General features: G+C 39.6%; 1 protein-coding gene across 1 annotated transcript; it reads right to left on the bottom strand.

Annotated features, from left to right (window-relative positions):
- Positions 1-2,018: 2,018 nt before the first annotated feature.
- Positions 2,019-12,032, bottom strand: REXO2 (RNA exonuclease 2). Its single transcript, XM_002926616.4, has 7 exons — positions 11,828-12,032; positions 10,773-10,856; positions 7,969-8,046; positions 7,266-7,377; positions 5,819-5,927; positions 4,408-4,461; positions 2,019-2,472 (listed from the first exon to the last, which is right to left on the bottom strand). Exons 1-7 carry the CDS (start codon positions 11,972-11,974, stop codon positions 2,343-2,345), a joined length of 714 nt encoding a protein of 237 aa, XP_002926662.1. The 5' UTR covers positions 11,975-12,032; the 3' UTR covers positions 2,019-2,342.
- Positions 12,033-19,185: the final 7,153 nt, after the last annotated feature.

The following is a 19,185-nucleotide window of genomic DNA, read 5'->3' as shown; positions in this document are numbered from 1 at the left end:
ATACCTGGATAATCCTACGAATATGGTTTGCAGGATAATTACAGCACAGCCAGAAGAACCACCAAATGAAAAGCCCTCGGGAATGCTGGAACAGGCAAGCTCTGCTAAACAAACATACTGATCATTCCTAAGGCCGTAGTTATATTTAAACCAATTTGCATGGCAGTTCATTTCACAGAAATCACTTCATAGCTTCAGGAATCCCCTGTGAAATCAGTTACCAGCACTACCAATTTAAATTTCTTAAAAAAAAAAAAAAAAGCCAACTAATAAATAATGAACTGACCGCTGAACCATTATGCCTTCATACAGACCTGCATCAGACCGGATTTGCTTATTTCACAGGTTGCCAATTATCTTGCTAAAAATTAACATGTGCTCCATTAGGGGATACTGCTCCATTAGGAAAATACGGAATAAAGGACTAAATCAGTGAGCAGGTCATTTATGGACAGAAGATTTAAAATAAAAACCAGGAGCTAAAATTCTTAAGAAAACGAAACGGTAGGGCTCCAACCATTAACCTGATGAATACCCGGGCCAGCTGTAGGGGAGAACCCCTGAAGCATTAACAGTAGCATCCACTTCCTTGGAACCTTTCTTAAGCCCAGTGTTTTCCCATCTATTCTTGCATTAGAATTTATAACATTCCTGAGAGCCGAGTAAGGACGAAGACTGTCTTGCCAAATTTTAGTTGGAAGCACTAAAGTCAAGTCAAGGTCACACTGGTAGTGAAACAATCCTCAGCAACATTTAGTCAGTCATAGGCCATTAAGTGAACACGGATTTAAAATAATGCCCCAGCCACCATAGCTAATCAATCACAGCACCATTTCCCAGAGATCCTGGACTGAAAGAATCCAGTATCACTGGGCATTAGTTATCAGGACAGGGTGTTCACTGTGTACCAAGCACTGAGCTCAGAACTATATGAGAAGCATTTCATTCTAACATTATGCTTTAAGTCAGGTACCATCCTTCTCATTTTATAAATAAGAAACTTGAGACTTAGAGAAGTGAACTTGGCAGAGCCACTTTAGGTCTCAGAGCTCATATTTAAAGCCAGAATTTGATTCAAGAGCCCTGTCCTCGACTAGGATACAATCCTGTCTTCCAAACCACTGAAGCTGGCACATGAGCTAAAACCCATTCTACTCCAGACAGCAGAAAGAACATGGGTCAGAAAAGTTGGCGGACTTATGTTTTCTCACCTTACACTTAACTGTACTTATGAACTTGAGCCTTAATTTGACTCATTTGGAAAAAGTTCAAGTCTTTCTCCACTCACACTGTTGTTGCAAAGCTAAAACAACTTAGGACATAAAATTATGATAATTCTGATCTACAGTCTAGTGATTTCTGGATCTGCAGCTCTCGCACATTAGGATCACACTGCTGTGTTCATGTAATGGCCATAATGGGCTGAGGAATGCAACCTGGGATCCAGTGGTTCTCTACGACAGGCAGAAGCCACCTCTGGGCCTTCCCAATTCTGCTTTCTGGTCTTAAGAGGACATTTGTCAAAATGAGTTGTGTTCTACAGACAGATGATTCTAATACACCCTCTGGCTAAGGAATCACCTTAACACTGTGCTGTAAAGTACATAAATTAGGAGTTAAGATACTCAGACTGAAAACCTTTCTCAAATACTTACAGAGCATTACACTGAGGGCAGCCAACGTTTTACAAAACTAGCGACAGTGACAGCCTTACACACAATATCTCTTCCATAAACCTTCTCGCTTACAGAATCCCTGATGACTGACTCGAATTTCTTGGGTGCAATGTAAAGTAGCCCGTTGCAGAGCTCTCTTAGTTTGAGAACTATAACAACAAGCCCAGATTTGCTCCAGTTATTCTATTCTTGACGTATAAAGCAAACCAGAACAACTTCACTGGCCGTTTAACATATGAAAAATTAACCCATCCCTGATGTCATCATGAGACTTTAAACATTAGCCATACCAAGAAAAAAGCCACCATTTCAAACTACTAAAGAATAGATGGTACAAAAACGTTTGCATTTCAATATAACTAGCTTTATTATTATTATTATTTATTATTTTTAAACAAAAGAAACGGTCTAAAAGCAAATGCAGATATGTACCGAGGGATGGACGTGACCTGGTACTTACAGAGGAGCTGCTGTGTCATAAATGAAAACAGAATGTTAGGAGAAAAATGGTATTTCAGGTGCTGTCTGCTTGAATACTCTGGAGACGCAAGTTAAACTGAAAGAAGGTGCTGTGCCAAGCAGTCAGCAGGAACAAAAAACAAAACCAAACACAACCACGAGCAGCTGCTTCCCAAGAACTATGTGCTGACAGCATGAGAACTGCCATCAACTCACAGTCTTCTCATTTTCCCCGTTTTCTATAATTTTCCTCTTCTTTTCATCTGTTTTCTTCTTGAAGATGTTATTTCGGTAAAACTGAAGTTCTTTGATGCTTTCGCTAATGTCATCAAGCGCCCTACGAGCAAACACATCATACTGAATCTAAATGTGCACGGAGGAAGGAAGCAATCGACAACATAACCTCTTACAAGTAACAACAGGGACTACTGTAAATGCCGCTGACATTATCAAGAGGAACACTTCAATAAAGCAAATTTAAGTGCTTCGTTAAAAAAAAAAAAAAAGTTGGATTAAAAACATTTTTCCTAAAACATATCAGATTATAAAGTCTCCTAAACTGTCCTAGAAGATGATGAAGTGTTCCACGGGAAAAAAAGAATTCTAGGGTCAAGTGATTTTAGGGAAAACTAGATCAAACATTCCTTTTCTGAACTTCTGTGCAAAGCATTTAATGTACTAATGTGTACTGTGAATTTCCAAGGGGAGGCTGTTCTATATACAATATTTCTAAAACTTAATCAACCACACATGTGGAATAATCATTAATAGCTCATGGAACAGAGTTTGAGAAACACTGTGCAATACTGAATGACATCCCTATACAAAATATACTGACCTGCTCAAACATGACTCGTGACTCAGTCATAACAAACATCGATCATCAGACAGAAGTACCTAACCAAAACAGGATCTACCACCTTTCTGGTGGAGATTTGTGCTACCATCAGCTCTAACAGCCTCTTCTCTTCCAACATGCTGTCTCTCATCTGTTGTAGTCTGAGAAATCAGGTATAACTGAGATTATGAGAACCGCGTGCAGGTCAACCAGGAAGCTCTGAATGAGAAGCCAAGGGCCTCTTCCAGAGAATAAACTGCACAAACAGTGCGAGAGTTTTACGACAGTTATTGCTGTGGCCAAGGCGACAGTTTGGCTTTCTTCCCTGGTGTTGGATATATGGTGGAGAGCTGACTAAATCACGGTACACAACATCTTACCTACAACACTTCAATCCAAAAATCATCTGAAAATACAAAGTACTTTCATGATTCACTATGTGGCAAAACGTGATCCATCTTGACATGGGGCTATTTACGCTCATCCGTTATGCCATTTTGGTGGACATAGCCATGTTTTGCTGCAGAAACATCCATGTGTTTGATCATGGGATGCTCCTTCAGACCTTATAAGGCACATTATATAATGGTAAACACCATAGATACATCATGAACTTTTTAAAGCTTGAAAATTCTGAAATCCGAAAGACATCAAAGCCTAATTGTTTCCGCTAGGGTATTCTAAACCTGCATTACTGTGCAGTGGTCCATGCAATCCCCCCGCAATGAAATATTAGCATGCCAGGCTCTTTATAGCAGGGATTTGGTCTTTCTGTTTGCCTAGAACTGTGCACGTAGGCACTCGGCAAATGGGAACTCAATGCTGCCCTTAGAAGCCAGCTGCTAAATCCCCAATCGAGTCTTATGTTCCTCCTGAATGATGACAAATTTTTTTATTTTTGGGTTTTTGTTTGTTTGTTTTGTTTTTTTGAGAAAAAGTAAAAGACCCAGTACAGGACACTAGATAAACAAAATCTTCAAATTTCTTGTGTACCTGTGCCCAAGTCTGCAGACTTAATAGAAAGGATCTGAAACACTCAAAATTGTCAAAGCTAGGCTAACTATGTTACCCAACTGTCCACAAAGTGTTCTAATTAATTTTAAGTGGCTACAAGTATTCATAACCTTGCTGGGAAGAATATTAATACTGCTCATTACTAGAAAGATAACACTGTTTCATCACACCTACAAACTATCCTTTAGTGTTAAAACCGCGGCACAGATGTAAGATGCTACATACCTCAGAATGGAATACTAGAACCCTGATCAGAATTCCTAATAATCTCACCAAAAGAAAGTTATCTTTATGCTAGTTGACCTTATTTCCACCCCCGCCCCCCAGAAAAAAAGAGAACCAACACTATTTTAAGCAGTCAGGAATTTAGGGGTTATGTGTGTGTCAGATTGCCAAGCACTTGGAAGGACCCAAACTTACCTGTGAGAAGCAGCCTTCTTTGGTGCAAATTCATATTCTTCTGGATACCAGCGTCTACACACAGCAAAAATGGAACTCTCAAAGGAAACTGTCTCAAATATACTGGACAATTACCTCCTTCAAGTCATTTATTAACACTGAAAAAGGCATTTTGGGTTGTGACTATCAAGATGCCGCCTTGCCCGGGACTCTCTCTTCCACCCTCTCTTTACCCTAGATATTCTCTTTAGGCAAGCTCATCCATGTCTACAATTCCTAGATTCACTCCATCCCAGCCCTCTCCTAATTTGTCATGGATAGCCAACCACCTGCTGGACATCTCCACCCACAAATCCATCAGATACTTCTAATCAACCTATATAAAACTACACTTATCCTCAAGACCTGCCTTCTCCCACCCACCAAATCTGCTTTTGCTCCTATCTTCCCCTTTATCTTTGAACAATTCCGTATTCTGCTTAACTGCCCAAACCAGGAACACTAAAATTGCTTTAGAGCTCTTCTTTTCCCTCACTCCCCCATTCAAGCATTCCATACCATGCCAAGTGGGACATTCTCCACACCCTTCTCTGCCACCCAAATGCCATGTCCCTGGCTCATTCTTCTCTCTCCAAGATAAGGCAAAAGTCTCCTTTCTTATCTCCTTTTCTTGCCACTGTATAATCAGAATGACCTAATCATATCACTCATTCCTCTGCTTACACTTTTTTAAAGGAACCCATCCCTTATGTTAACCATTTCAGCCTGCCATACAAGCCCTTCACAATTTGGCCTCACCTCCCCACCTTTTCCAAACTGCATGCTTGGCACTCCGCATTGATGAACTATTTGTTAATTCCCTTATCTTCCTGAGCCCTCATTTCTTCATACTTCTGCCCATTCTCTGGAATCCTCCCACCTCATTTAAATGCCAGGAAAACATCCAACTCCTCTTTAAATCTCAACTTAAATTTCCTATGTAAAGCTTTCCCCGACTTTCCATTCCTCATTCCAACAGCTAGGGGGCTCCTTCCCCGATGCCCTCAATATTCAATATGCACATTTTCATTACAGAAGTCATCATACAGTATATGTGTAAGGTGTTTTACACATCTCTCAACCCACTAGATTCTATGCTATTTCAAGGCTTTTCACCTGCTATGTTCCCAGCACACAGGCCAATGCCTGGCACAGAATGGTAATCAATAAATTTTCTGGACTAATGAAATTTATACAGAAGGTTTTCAACATTGTTTCCCCCATTTCTCACCAGTCCAGAATCAACTAAGGACCTGTCCAAGTGAGAAAGGGATGAAGTTACGCACCCACCTGGCACCCTCAGTTCTATCGTTCTATCCAATTACTTTCCACAAATTCTCAATTAAAACATGCTAAATGAGGCAATTTAATGGATCCTAAATATAGCCCTTACCTGCACAGTTCTTTAACAGTGCTCACATCAATTATTCTATAATGAAGATGTTTCATGAACTGGGGCATGTATTTGTCAAGAAACTTCTTATCTGCATGAACTGAATTTCCTAGAAAGACACGAAGCATACCGCATCTGTGTATTTCTAGCAATATACAACAGGATATAAAAATTCATTAACTGGTATTGAAATGGAGATGATTTTTTTTAATTCAAACAATTCCTAAAAGCATCTCGGAATTTCTAAATCATGTTTGAGTGCATTTGATTAGGTTACAAGTACAGACTTCTGAGCGTTTGGTCAGTCTAGCTCATAATAAATTTATAAACAGGCTCTCTATGGACAAAAGAATAAATCTACCATTCCACATACTTAAAATAATGTACAAATCTATTTGTTACTTTTTCAGATCATACCAGATGTGCAAATTTTCTCCCAGTGTCATGAAAGCCACACTATTAACACTAAAAACTTAACTGAACCACATTAAGTAAATAAAGCTTTATTCAGATTCCAATTTTAACAAATCATATTCATGTTTCCATACAGTAATTTATATTAAAAACACTAAATTTTAAATAAGTACTTTAAAACAGACAGCAGCCATACTACCTAGAGGGAAAATATATATACAACATGTACTCTAGTACTTAATGCCAAAACCTGTTAATGAAATTTAAGGAAGGTATAAGTTATCATATCAGTTTACATACACAAATGCAAATACATCTCCACAGACCATTAACTTTCCTCTGACAATGACAGGACTTTCAAAATCCTAGTAGAACTGACCCAGCTTCTTTAAGAAGTCAATGTCACACAGGAAAAAAAGAAAAGAAAACAAAACAGGTGGACATTCTAGATTAAGAGACTAAAGAGAAATAATAACCAAATGAAATGCATGAGTCTTGATTGAGTGCTGGTTCAAAAACAATTAGACATTTTGCATGTGGACTAGATGTCAAATGATATTACTGAATTATTTTTAATTACCCTAAATGTGATAATGATACTGTGGCTACATAAGAAAATGCCCTTATTTTTAGGAAATGCTTGATGAAGTATTTAGGAATGAGGTGTCAAAACACCTGCAATTTACTTTCAAACATCCGACAAAAAAAACAGACAGGTAAAACAAACATGGCACAAGGTTAAACCATTACCAAATCCAACTTTCCTGTACATGTGAAATTTTTCTATAATAAAAATGTGAAGGAAAATTTTACTAAGTCTATGTACCCAGATCCCATGTTGGGTTTCAGGCCAGTTTCCCAATACTCATGTTATAAATTATACAAGGAAACTTGAACGCAAAATTAAGATGTATAATCCAAGTCAGGGGAAGTGGAAGGCATGATGGTCTTAGTTGATCTTTCTGGAACTGCAGTCTCTTGAACCACTACAATGGAAGACTATCTACAAGGTATACATAAGATTGGATTTTACCTGCAAGCGGACAGAGCCCCGGAGGAGTCTGCTGTCGTACAAAGGACAGAAATTCATACTCTGCCTGCTGCAATGTCATTGTACTCTCCTTCACTGCCTTGGTTAGACCAGACTGCAAGAGAGAATCCCCAGCCCCCACCAGAAACACATCAAGTCAGTTTTCAAAGGCATCCAGAAATGAAACTTCACTGCTAAAATGGACAAATATAACCACAGATGGACCATTTATAAAACTCAAGTTCAAACTGAAACTGCCATCTTTGCACTGATTTTTTCTTAAAGAATCCAGGTCAAATAAGCTATGTTCCTGATTAATAGCATTTCCACACAGTCAAAAAAAGATGGTGCTCAAAGTCCAAGCTCTGGGAAGAAACAACTATTAACAGGAGAGCAGCAGTCCCCCTTTTCTGAAAGTTGATGTCTAACCTTATCCAAAAGACTGATTTGAGCAATACTTGACAATCCACAATGCGTTCGCGACAGACTGAATGCAGGAGAGGAAAAAAAGGGAACATTCAGGAGATGATCTCGAGAGGTCCCAAAGATGACAGGTAAACAAGCAAGCGGTCTCCCAGGCTCGCCAAGCAATCTTCCCCTAACCCTTTTTAAAATCCCATCCAACAATGGTATAGGATTCAGATGTGAGAGCAACACGCGTGTTACCGATCCCCAAAGCGGCACTCCTGTTATTTGGTAATGTTACCTTCCCATGATGCTCCTTACACCAATCTGACATGCTGTCCAGTAACTCATCTGGCTGTTTTATAATCAGGTTAGGACCCTGTGGATGGGAAAAGCCATTAGTCATCCAGAATTGGCAGGGATAACCGTGGTTTCTGAGGTAAAGTTTATGCTGCTGTCAGGATTCAAGATATAGATAGCAGAGAGAGATGAGGGCCTTGTTATCTCTGTAAATGGTCCTTATTCACTCCAGCATTGTTTACAATGGTAAAAAGGAATGCATGCGTGCACACAGAGACACACACACACTTCTGAAAAGTGAAATGCCTATTAATAGAAGACATTGGTTGTCCGTCAAAGACTAGAACCCCAGCCTTTGGATTTTTTTTTTTTTTTTTTTAACATTTGTAAAGAGTTATAAAACAAACAAACATGTGACAGGTTTGTGGCACTCCAAGTCTAAAATATTTACTATTCGGTCTTTTTTAGAAAGAGCTTGCCAACCTCTAATTAGGAGTTCATTCTGGAAAGTGTCTACACTGCCACGTGAAAAAAGCAAATTGCAGAACAGTATATACGTGCATGTGATTTTGTGTACACGTATTTTAAAAAACACACACACACATTTGTATATGTATACAAAATACCAAGAAAATATACAAACTTCGGGGAGTAGGATGCAGCAGCAGAACAGGGCAAAAAAGAGCTTACTACACATAAATTTTGGATAAAGTTATACTGTTTAATTTTAACAATATTTTTATATCAAAAGGTTAAAAAGGTAACTGGTAACATTTGGGGGGAAAAGAAAAAGTAACACGTGGCCCTCAAATTCTCCGCTCCATTTAACAGAACGTTGAACTTCTGAGTGTCTCAGAGTCCCAGCAGTCACAGAAGCCTGACTTGTGGCATTAAAACAAGTCATCGTGGGAATAGTTTCTCCTGTACGACGGCGATAACAAACTGCCCCCCTTCCCTCAACAGAATGTTTAACACAGGATAAGAGAAATTACAGATATCAGAAGTTCTTTGAACTTTTGGAAGAAAAGTACTGTATGAATCCAAGGTATTATCACTACAAAGGTGGTAAAAATAGTTTGCGATCACTGAGAGGAATGGCTAGAATTTGACTATTGGACATCTTAAAACCAACAAGGAGTTTCAGCCAAATAAGAAAACTGGTAAAGGCAATCTCCAAGAAGCAAAAAATTTGCTCTGATTACATATTTTTTTAAAAAACCAAAAACCTCATACTGTTAAAAAAACAAACAACAATTTTAACAAAGCATGACAGGAAAAGCAAACTATTAATCTAAGGCTATCTAACTTACTTTAGGTCCCAGTTTGGCACACTAAGCTACCTACAGAAAAATGTTCAGGGTAGGATGTTTGCTCTTCTACCAGCATAAAACGTTTTCCTCAGACTCATATACAAGAATAAAACATATTTTCCACAGAAAGGACACTTAAGAGTGCCAACAGCCCCTTAGCATTTTTTTTTTTTTTAACATTCTTATCCTCATCTGACTGAGTCTATTTACAAATGCCACACTCATCTGCAGCTGTGTGAATACAGACCCAAATTTCCTCCAGGGTACATATTAACTAACTGGTCCATTAAAGTGTCAGTACTTCACATTATATCAACAGTCTAAAGGAAAAACTCCTCTTCAGCCAAGGGTAAGTAGGGCTCACAAAATAAAGACACTTCTCTTCACTATTCATCCGCACTAAATTCCAAGTGACAGGAAAAAAACAACCAAACCTAAAACGTAGAACTTTATTTATATAATGTTTAAAAAAAAAAAGAGCTAGTTGTTATGATGAGAAACACAAAGTCTCATGATTCTCCTCCAGCTGATGTATCAAGGGGTACTCCAGGATGTATGCCTGGTACTCACAAAAGTCGAAATTCATCTATAAATGCCTTCTCCAGTCCCTTACCTACCAAGATAAGTAGAAGTCTTACTGTGCACTTATGAAATCTATCCAGTGTCAGTGGCACATCACTCCTGCTCAGAGTTTCTTAGGCCTCTGACAATATGAGACCAGGGACCAATTCCAGACCAGGGATTTCACCCTCTACCAATCAGATGCCCTCACACACTTCTCAAATGCCTCGTAAGAGCCAAAAGGCAACAGGTGTGCTGTTTTGCTTACTGTTCCTTAATCATGCCCGACATATCAACAAGAATATTCTGAGTCTACATCAACAGGAACTCGAAAATCTTAACATAGATCCAGATAAGCACACATCCTAGCTGAGAAGACAGAAACTGGACACAGAGAGTCGAGTTAAAATTAAGGTGATGACATTCACTTCGAAGATATTAATTTTGGCCTGAGTCACTAATCCTGAAGAGACAATAGCTGGTTGTCTTATTGGTTAGAAGTTCTTTACTCAAAACGCCTGGGTTAAATTTCTGACTACCCCAGTAATGAGCCAGGTGGCCGTGGGCAAATTACCCAATATCTCTGTGCCAAAATGTCCTCCTCTATGAGGGCAACTACCTACCTTATAGTTGTAAGGACTAAGAGTGTACACATGTGAAGCACTTAGAATTGTGCAAGGCACACAGTGAGGTCTCAGTAAACAAGGGCATGTAGGTTTCTGTAATTTTTGGCATGGATAACCGAAAAATAACTAGACTATGAGATAGACTACTTTGGTTCCAGAATCAACCCTACCATGACCTAGCATATTCCTTTGGAACTTAACCTATATGGACCTCAGTTTTCTTATTTTTTAAATAAAGAGATGGTGAAAATGATTTCGATTTCTCACACACGCTAAACAGCATGAGTGTATTATGTGGCAACACCTACTTCAGCCAAAATGTTGAGATCAGAGTCAGTTATCAGACAGGCCATCTCAATAATCTGGTCCTTCTCAATGTCCAATCCTGTCATCTGCAATCAAAAACAAATATGTAACACACAAAACCATCTTTCTGGTCTATTTTACCCAGTTTTATCTAACAGTAATTCCCTCAAGCATATTCCATTTATATCTCATAGCCAGGATAAAAGAGACAATAATGCTTCTCTGGCAAGCCCCCAAGACACTAAACATGAGTCACTTATTCAGTGAATATTTACCAAGGGCCTGCCATATGTCAGGCACCCCAGTTCTACTGTAGGACAAATGCAAAGTCAGCAAAATTGAGTGCTGACAGCACTCAATTTGGTAAGACTACTCATATCAGTACATCTCCGCAGTTTACAAAGTTTTCATATTAACTACACGTCTTGATCTTCATCAAAATCGAATGTAGAAAGCACTGTTATTACCCCCATTTCATATATTAAAAAACTGAGGTTCAACCGAGGGGGTAGTCTTTGACTTGAGAATGGGAAACCTAAAGGGATCAGAACTGGGTTCTAGTCCCAACTCAGAACCTAACAGCATGACCTTGAATGAGTTCAATCCTCTCTCTGGGCCTCAGTTTTCTCGTTTATGGAATGAGAGGTAAGGCTGAGTCATCTCCGGAGTCCCGTCCAGCTATAACAAGCTAGGGTCCTGTAAGACTGCGGAAAGAGAGTCTGGAGTCTAGCACAGTCGCTCTCCCCCCACCCCCACCCCAGTGACCCTAAACCCAGAGGGACCAAAGCGTTAGGGAGGTTCACAATCTGGGAGGAGGGGGTTGGGGGAGCCATATGGATGACTCTACCCTTCGGAAAAGAAACCCCACAGCCCAGCACAGTCCCCAACACCTACAGGACCCCAGCCTGCCGACCTGCCCCGCGCAGCCCACACCCGGCGGTGCTCACCTGCCACACCTGAGACCCAGAGACCCGCCGCTGTCCGCGGACAGGCTCAGCTACTCGGTCTACGCGCGGAACCTCACTCGCCTCCCCTCACCCCCGCCGACCGCACTCACCTCCAGGTCCACCCAAACCATTCGCTGAGCCATGCTCTCCCCTGCCGCCATGGCTGCGCCACCTTCGCGGTGACCCCGCGACCCGAACTGCCCGCGGCTCCCACCCACACCTCGCAAAAGCCTGGAGCCCAGGGAGCCGCCTAGCATCACCCGGCACGAGCCGCCACGGCCCCAACCTCTCTGCCGGCGCTGGCGCAGGCGCAATGGTCGCTAAACGTCGCAAACCCGCGGGGAGGCGCAGGAGAGAAAACCACAAGTTCCAGCATCCAGTGCGCCAACTGGCCCTGAACAGCCCGACTTAGCTGCCGAATGGGATGATGGGAGTTGGAGTCTCGCCGGGTGTCCCGACCGATTTCCCCACCCCCGCCACGTGTTTTCGGATGTTACTGGACGCGCATGTTTTTCAGAACTAAGTTTATTCGTTTCACAGAGTTATTTCCTAAGTTTGGATTAGTTGTCAACCGCCTAGTTGAGAAAGAGTCTCTTACTTTGTTTCGTCAAAAAAGGCCTGGTTGTTTATTTATAATTTTTTTCCAAATATATCTTTCCCTTTTTGGCTCCCGCCCCCATTTTTTTTTACTTACCTGCCCCTCCACTCCCCACTGGGTATTTCTCTCGTCGACGTAAGGCAGCGTGCGGTGTGCTGCTTTTTTAGGCCAGAAGGCCAATTCGGCTATGGTCAAATCCTTTAGAAATCCTTGAGATCTCGTGTGAGAAATCATGTAGCACGCATTAGGTGTTGAATAAGACTCCTTCATTGGCAAAGGGTTGCTCCTTATTCCTTATAGAGGGACATGGTCTGTTGCAGCTCAGCTGTGGGGTGTCAGTGGTAATGACTTCCTGCTCCATCCTTACAAGTGCTCAAAGTTTAAATCTTATCCTTTTATAACGAACCTATGCGACAAATTGAACTAAAAACAGCTCTGCCTGCTCTGTAATCTGCTTTGGTTTTGATCCAAGTATCTGTAATCTCCGCGTAGCTATAGTTTCCACCACGTCCAGGAGTAGAGATGACCATCAGCAGAACCAGTCGACCCTGTAGTGTCAAATTTCAGCAACCTCTTAAATCTTGGCTGTTCAGTAGCAAATTCGTGTGCAGAGTGCAACTTTGTCACAAACATTGGCCTCAGCCTGGAATTATACCCTCTATATATTTTTTCTGAAAGCCATATTGCCACTAATTACAGAGCTTGCGGTCCATCGCATAGTAATTCGTACCTGGTGAGCTGGTTTTGTGAGAGAGAGAAACTTGTTGCCTAATCAGAGCTGTAAGGATAGCATAAGTGTACTGGATGTCACCTTCAACTCCTTTGGTGTACCCAACCCACCACCTGCCAGAGCACATAGAAACTCTTTGAAGGGTCATGAAATTGTGTGTACAGATTGTATACTTATAAAGACTTTTATTGTGCACAATGTGTATATATTATAACTATATTGCCTGATGAGTCACATTGTTTTGCTATAGCTTTTTATTCATTGTAGCCTACTTTATAAGAAATAGTCTACATTTCTTCCTTTTTTTCCCTTAGTGTTTAACTTGATACATAGAAAGTAGAACCAGCAGAAACTTATCAATTGGGCTTTTTTATCATCTTTCTAAAGTATTACTATTTCTTTAAATTTTCACCGAACACCTTTTGTTTTCAAAGTTACTACTGAAACATTGTTCAGTTTTATTAGAAATTGCAACTTAGAAAATGCTATTTACACTTAAGAACTTATATCCTGAAAACTCATGACCTTAATTTTAAAATACTGTGTAGTTAAAAATTATGTGTGGACATTTTTGAAACTTCAATTTTCATAGTAACCACTTTATAATGATAAAGACACATTTTAGGTGAATGGTGCTATAATATAAGGAGACTTAACAGTTGTTGGTTTTTGTGTGCAATATCGTTACATTAGTGATCTTAAGGATTAATGTCCCAAAGCAGAGCAATGTATGCACCAAATTCCCAATCCCAACCATGTAAATGACAGACACAAGAACATGAAACGCTAAAATCTGTAAGCAGCCTCATCGGACAGTGGGCTCAATCCTTTCCTTGTCTTTTCCATACCACTCTGCTCAGAGACTTCGCTTTTTCAATTCTGTTCAGATCCTATAAAAACTGCTTTTGTTAATTAACAACAAGGTTACAGTGCTAAGAAATTCTGTTCTCTAATATCATAGAGTGTGATAAACTTTGCTGTTTGAAGTCATTTTAGTGAGAATAGAACATCTCCTCTTAAAGAATCTGAGCCTTTTGAGTCACTGTCACAGAAAAGCACCTCAATTGTTACCCTGGGGGCAGAGATTCAGATAAAAGGTTTTCAGACACAGCATTCCACATTTATCTTGACTTTTTTGTTTCTAAATAAACGGAGCTCTGAGTCAGCTTCTCAACACTGCGAGTAGTCAGACTATGATGTTTCCAACAGAATCAATGACAATGTTTCTAACAGAACATGGCCAAGGCCACACAAACATTCCCCTAATTGAGAGATCACTAGTTCTTTTTTACATAGTTTTTTGTTTTTATTGTCTTAATTGTGGTAAAATAAATTTACCCATTTTAACCATTTTTAAGTGTGCGGTTCAGTGGCATGAAGTACGTTCACATTGTTGTGCAACCCTCACCACCATCCGTCTCCAGTTTCTCATCTTCCCAAACTGAAAATACATGTCCATTAAACACTAACTTCCCATTCCCACCCACTCAACCCCCTCACCCAGCTCTTGGCAATCACCACTCTACTTTCTGTTCCTCTGAATTTGACTACACTAAGTATCTCATACAAGTGGAATCATACAATATTTGTCCTTTTGTGTCTGGCTTATTTCACTTAGCACAATGTCCTCAAATTTCATCCATGGTATACCATGCATCAGAATTATCTTCCTTTTTAAGGCTGACTGATATATATCTATATCTATATCTATATCTATATCTATATCTATATCTATATCTATATTACATGGCATCTTGTTTATCCAGTCATCAGTTGATGGACATTTGGGTTGCTTCCACCCTTTGACTATTGGGAACACTTATATGGTTTTTAATATTTTATATATACCAGAACTTCCCCAGAACTGCTTCTTTGCTCTCTCACTTCCTAAGCAAAGGTTCCTACGATAATCAATCCAGAGGTGATCCCCACACCCCCTGGTTCCTCTTGTCCTTCCCTACTACTCCCTCTTAGAAGAGGCCCCTGGTTCCTCCTGTTAATTGTGACAGCAAGTTCATAAAACAAACACTGTTAGAATTGTGTTCTAGGGAACTTTATCTGATATGCTTTATCACCATCCTATTAAACTAGCCTTTAATTTCCAAACACATTTATTTTTGTACTTTCATAGGACTCACATGGAGCCATATAATAATGGTAGTAGTAGTAGTTAGTAGTCACCAAAGTAATGAAACTATGTCACACCTGTAAACTGTCCTACAGTTTACAAAATTTTTTAAACAGGCTGTAGGTACCTCATGAAATACTTACCAGTTGTTCATAATATCTCTTCCTTTCAACTGCTTAGGGGAACTTAGTCTTGAGAAAGGCTGACATCAGGTTTACTGCTGTTAACTACTGATAACTGCTATTTACTTCCATCTAGTGGTCTGGGGAATAAAGGATGATAAATCTTTTGCCATTACCCTTTATCACTGTGTAAAAAAAAAAAAAAGTGGTAAAAATAGAGGCCAGAGACAATCTTCAAATGCACCTTGCTCAAAATGGACACTCTATAAAGGCTTTCATGAAATTTGAATTGCATTTTATCTCAATTCAGTTAAACAAACACTGAATCCTGGAGTGTATCAAATACTGTACTAGATTATCAAAGTTAAAATACACTTATTAAGATGATATTTATTACACCAGACGCTGTAGGTATTTAAGATATTAAGATAGGCTTACCATCTAAGAATAAGATGGTTCATTTTGGGTTTTGAGTTCTTTCTTTGCAGATAAGGAAACAGCTTTAATTTTTCCATCTGTAAAATGGGTTATATGATTAAACAAAACATATAAAATATCTAATACATTACATAATATATGCTCATTTAATTTATTTCTGTAAGCAAATCAGAAGACACAAAATTTAATAAAAATAGTTGTGCCAATGCTTTAAAGGATTAGAGAATACTATGGGAATATAGGGGAAAGGGATTCGTTTTGTCTGAAGAGATACAGGAAGCTGGAAATTGAATTAGATCCTTAAAAAAGGTAACTTTGACAACAGGTATTATGGTAAGCCTATCCCAGATAGAAAGAATATCTTAAACCTAAGCAACTAGAATGATGAGTCTTTAAAATAAGAGAGATACCCAATGGAGAGAAGAAATGCAAGAAGAACAGGTAAGAGATCAGTTTTGGAAAGGTTGGAGTCACACTTAGAGAGAGACAACTACACAGAGGTATCCAGCCGGCAGTTAGGAAGAGGGCACGGATGGAGACATGAACTTGGAAGTCATGTACAGAGAGAGGATAGATGGAGCAATGGGAGAGAAGAAGGTTGCAAGTTGTCTAAAAAACACGGTTATAGGATCAGGCCAACATGAAGAACTTTTTTTTTTTTCTTTTTTGCAAAACTAATTTTTAAACCCAGTTCATACATAAAGAAGATTCTCAGCTGGATTTATACATGTTGGCACATATTGAACAAAGCAGTGAAGCAAGCCCACGAGAAGCCGATTTCTTGGAAGAGTAAGGAGTATCCTGGGAGAGAAATCAGCTAAAGGAAGAAGCAGCCAGAAGCAAAGAGCACAGTGCAGCACAGAAGCCGACTAAGTCAGAGGGAGGAAAAGGGTAATCCTGACAGCACAACCACTATCGTGTAGTAGATTTGTCTCCTGGCTTAGTCCCTCTTGGATGTGTGTCTAAGGTCTACGGAGAACAGAGAGGCTGCAGGTGTTCTAAAAGAGCTTTTTCAATAAAAAGCACATATGATAATGGTATCACACAATATTGCTTGAATTCTCCACTAGCACAACAAAATAAAAAAAAAGACAAAACCGAAGCAAGGCAGGAGCAGGGATGGGAAACGAAGAGAAATATTTCTTCTCACTCCTCATACTTCCTTTCCATGTGGAGAAAGTGCCACTGGCATAACAGTCCTGGCCTCTTGCACTTGGCTCCTCTAATTTCTCCATGAAAACATGGAGTGACATTTCAAGATTTGGAACAGGAAATTAGACAAGGGCAACCCTGTACAAAGGCAGTGTCCTAGGGGGTGGGCTTGTTTAGAAGTCCTACAAGTAATGGGGCAGGAGGCATTGCAGAGCTGAGGTCCTGTGTTACTCAGGTGGAGGGCCCCGGAGAATTAAGTGTGAGTCCTTTCTGTCATTGGAACCCACAGGTTGTTCAGATCTAACCACCTCCCTGTGCTACCAAGCTAGGTATCTTGATAATAATCTTGATTCAATTAGTAATTGTCATCGCAACCAAGTTTAGACAACTCTATAATCCTGAATAGTCCAATGTAAATGCTACTGGAAATTATGACATCAGGCTAGAGCAGTCTAAATAATTATTGGACAAAAGAATATGCACATGAATATTCAATGTGGGCCATGTATAATTTTAAAAAAATAGGCTTTGGAGACAAACCAGCTGAATTCAAACCGTACCTCAGCTCATTTCTACCTATATTTCCTTAAACAAGTTGACTCTAATCTCTCTGAGACTCACTTTCCTCATCTTCAAAACACTGAAAACACTAAGGCATTGGAAGAATTATTTTCAGAGTTTTAGATACTATGCATAAAGACAGCACAATACCTGGCATGTGGCAGGTGCTTAATAAATAGTATAAATAAATCATCATTATTATTAATAGACCCACCCCACTCACCACTTATAAATACTGATCATTTCTAATCATGTAGCCAGCATCCGAGAAAACAGACTGTGGCAGAGACTGACCATTACCTATCAAATACCCCTCTTTCTTCATGCATGACATATTTCTGAGTTTTAGTAAGACACTCTGCCATCCTTGTGGCTGGCTGTGGTCATGTGACTAACTTCTAGCCAATGATATTATTGGATTTCCAAAAGTTTTCTTGAAAGGAATTGATTTAACTGAGAAGTATTCTCTACCCTTCCTGATACCTGGGCTTTTGGCACAGTGGCTAAAGCCTTCGTATCTATCCTGCACCAAGATACGGTCCTGAGCGAAGTACGAGTGGTGAGGATGCTAAAGCAGAAAGATGGGAGGGATTTTGGTCTCTATGCATCGTGACATAGGGGAGCTTCCATACTAGCTAGAAACTTGGTTGAGGTGAAAGAAAACTCCCTACTTTGTGAAGCCCCTATTTTTGAGCCTCTGTTTTTGATAACCTAACCCCCACAGAACATGCTTTGGAGATTGCCTACATTTAAGTGGTGAGTGAAGGAAGGAAATCAGAAAGATAACTATTGGTCAAAGTGGTAGGAATAGGAAAAGTTTCAAGAAAAGGCAGCATTACAGAAAATAAAGGAAGAAAAATTTGAATGAAGGTGTGAAGTCATTGGTATCACACTCAGGATGAGTTCAGAAAAATGTCATTGTTTTTGGTCATTGGAACATAAAACTCGGGTTGGCTCAGTCGGTTGGGCACCCAACTCTTGGTTTTGGCTCAGGTCGTGATCTCAGGGTCATGGGATTGAGCCCTGCATGGAGCATGGAGTCTGCTTGTCCCTCTCCTGCTCCTCCTTCCCTTCCCCCTCTCATTCTCTCTCGCTCTCAAATAAATAAATGAATAAAATCTTAAAAAAAAAAAAAAAGAACACAAAATTTTACTGCAGCTTGAGAAACAAATTTGAGAACTGCAAGTTGACAAAGCAAGTAATAAAGATTCTTTCTGGGTGCCTTGGACAGAATGGAGGAGAAGCAGCATAGTTAGTTAAGAGTAAGAACCACGATGCCACTGATAAGAAAAGTTCAAGAAATAAAGGGAAAGAGGTAGAGAAGAATGAAACTGAGAAAAGGTATCTGCAAAAGGCTCTGGGAGAACAAATCACAGAAGCACAGATGCAGGGACAAGCCTTAGAATGATCACTTTCACAAATGAAATCTTCTCCTTTGAATGAACACTGTTTTTTAAAATAATTATATTGTCCTGACAAAATTTTTCAAACCTAAGTGCTGACAGCAGTAATTCCCATTTCTACATGGTAAATTAAATGCCACCTTCAAACATTTGCATTAAATTTTAAATGAGCATAACAGCACTCAGAATTTAATTCTGAAAGGGGAAATATCTTGCAACACCAACAGCAAAACACGTGGAAAAGTAATTGTTGAGAAAATTGCATAATTAGCTTTACATATTTCTAAAATTGTCATGAACAGCAAATAGACTAAGAGTAAACTAATACACCAGAAG

Source organism: Ailuropoda melanoleuca, chromosome 8, assembly GCF_002007445.2.
Source record: "Ailuropoda melanoleuca isolate Jingjing chromosome 8, ASM200744v2, whole genome shotgun sequence".
In the NCBI taxonomy this organism is placed as follows: Eukaryota; Metazoa; Chordata; class Mammalia; order Carnivora; family Ursidae; genus Ailuropoda; species Ailuropoda melanoleuca.
This window is presented reverse-complemented; position numbering and strand designations above follow the sequence as displayed.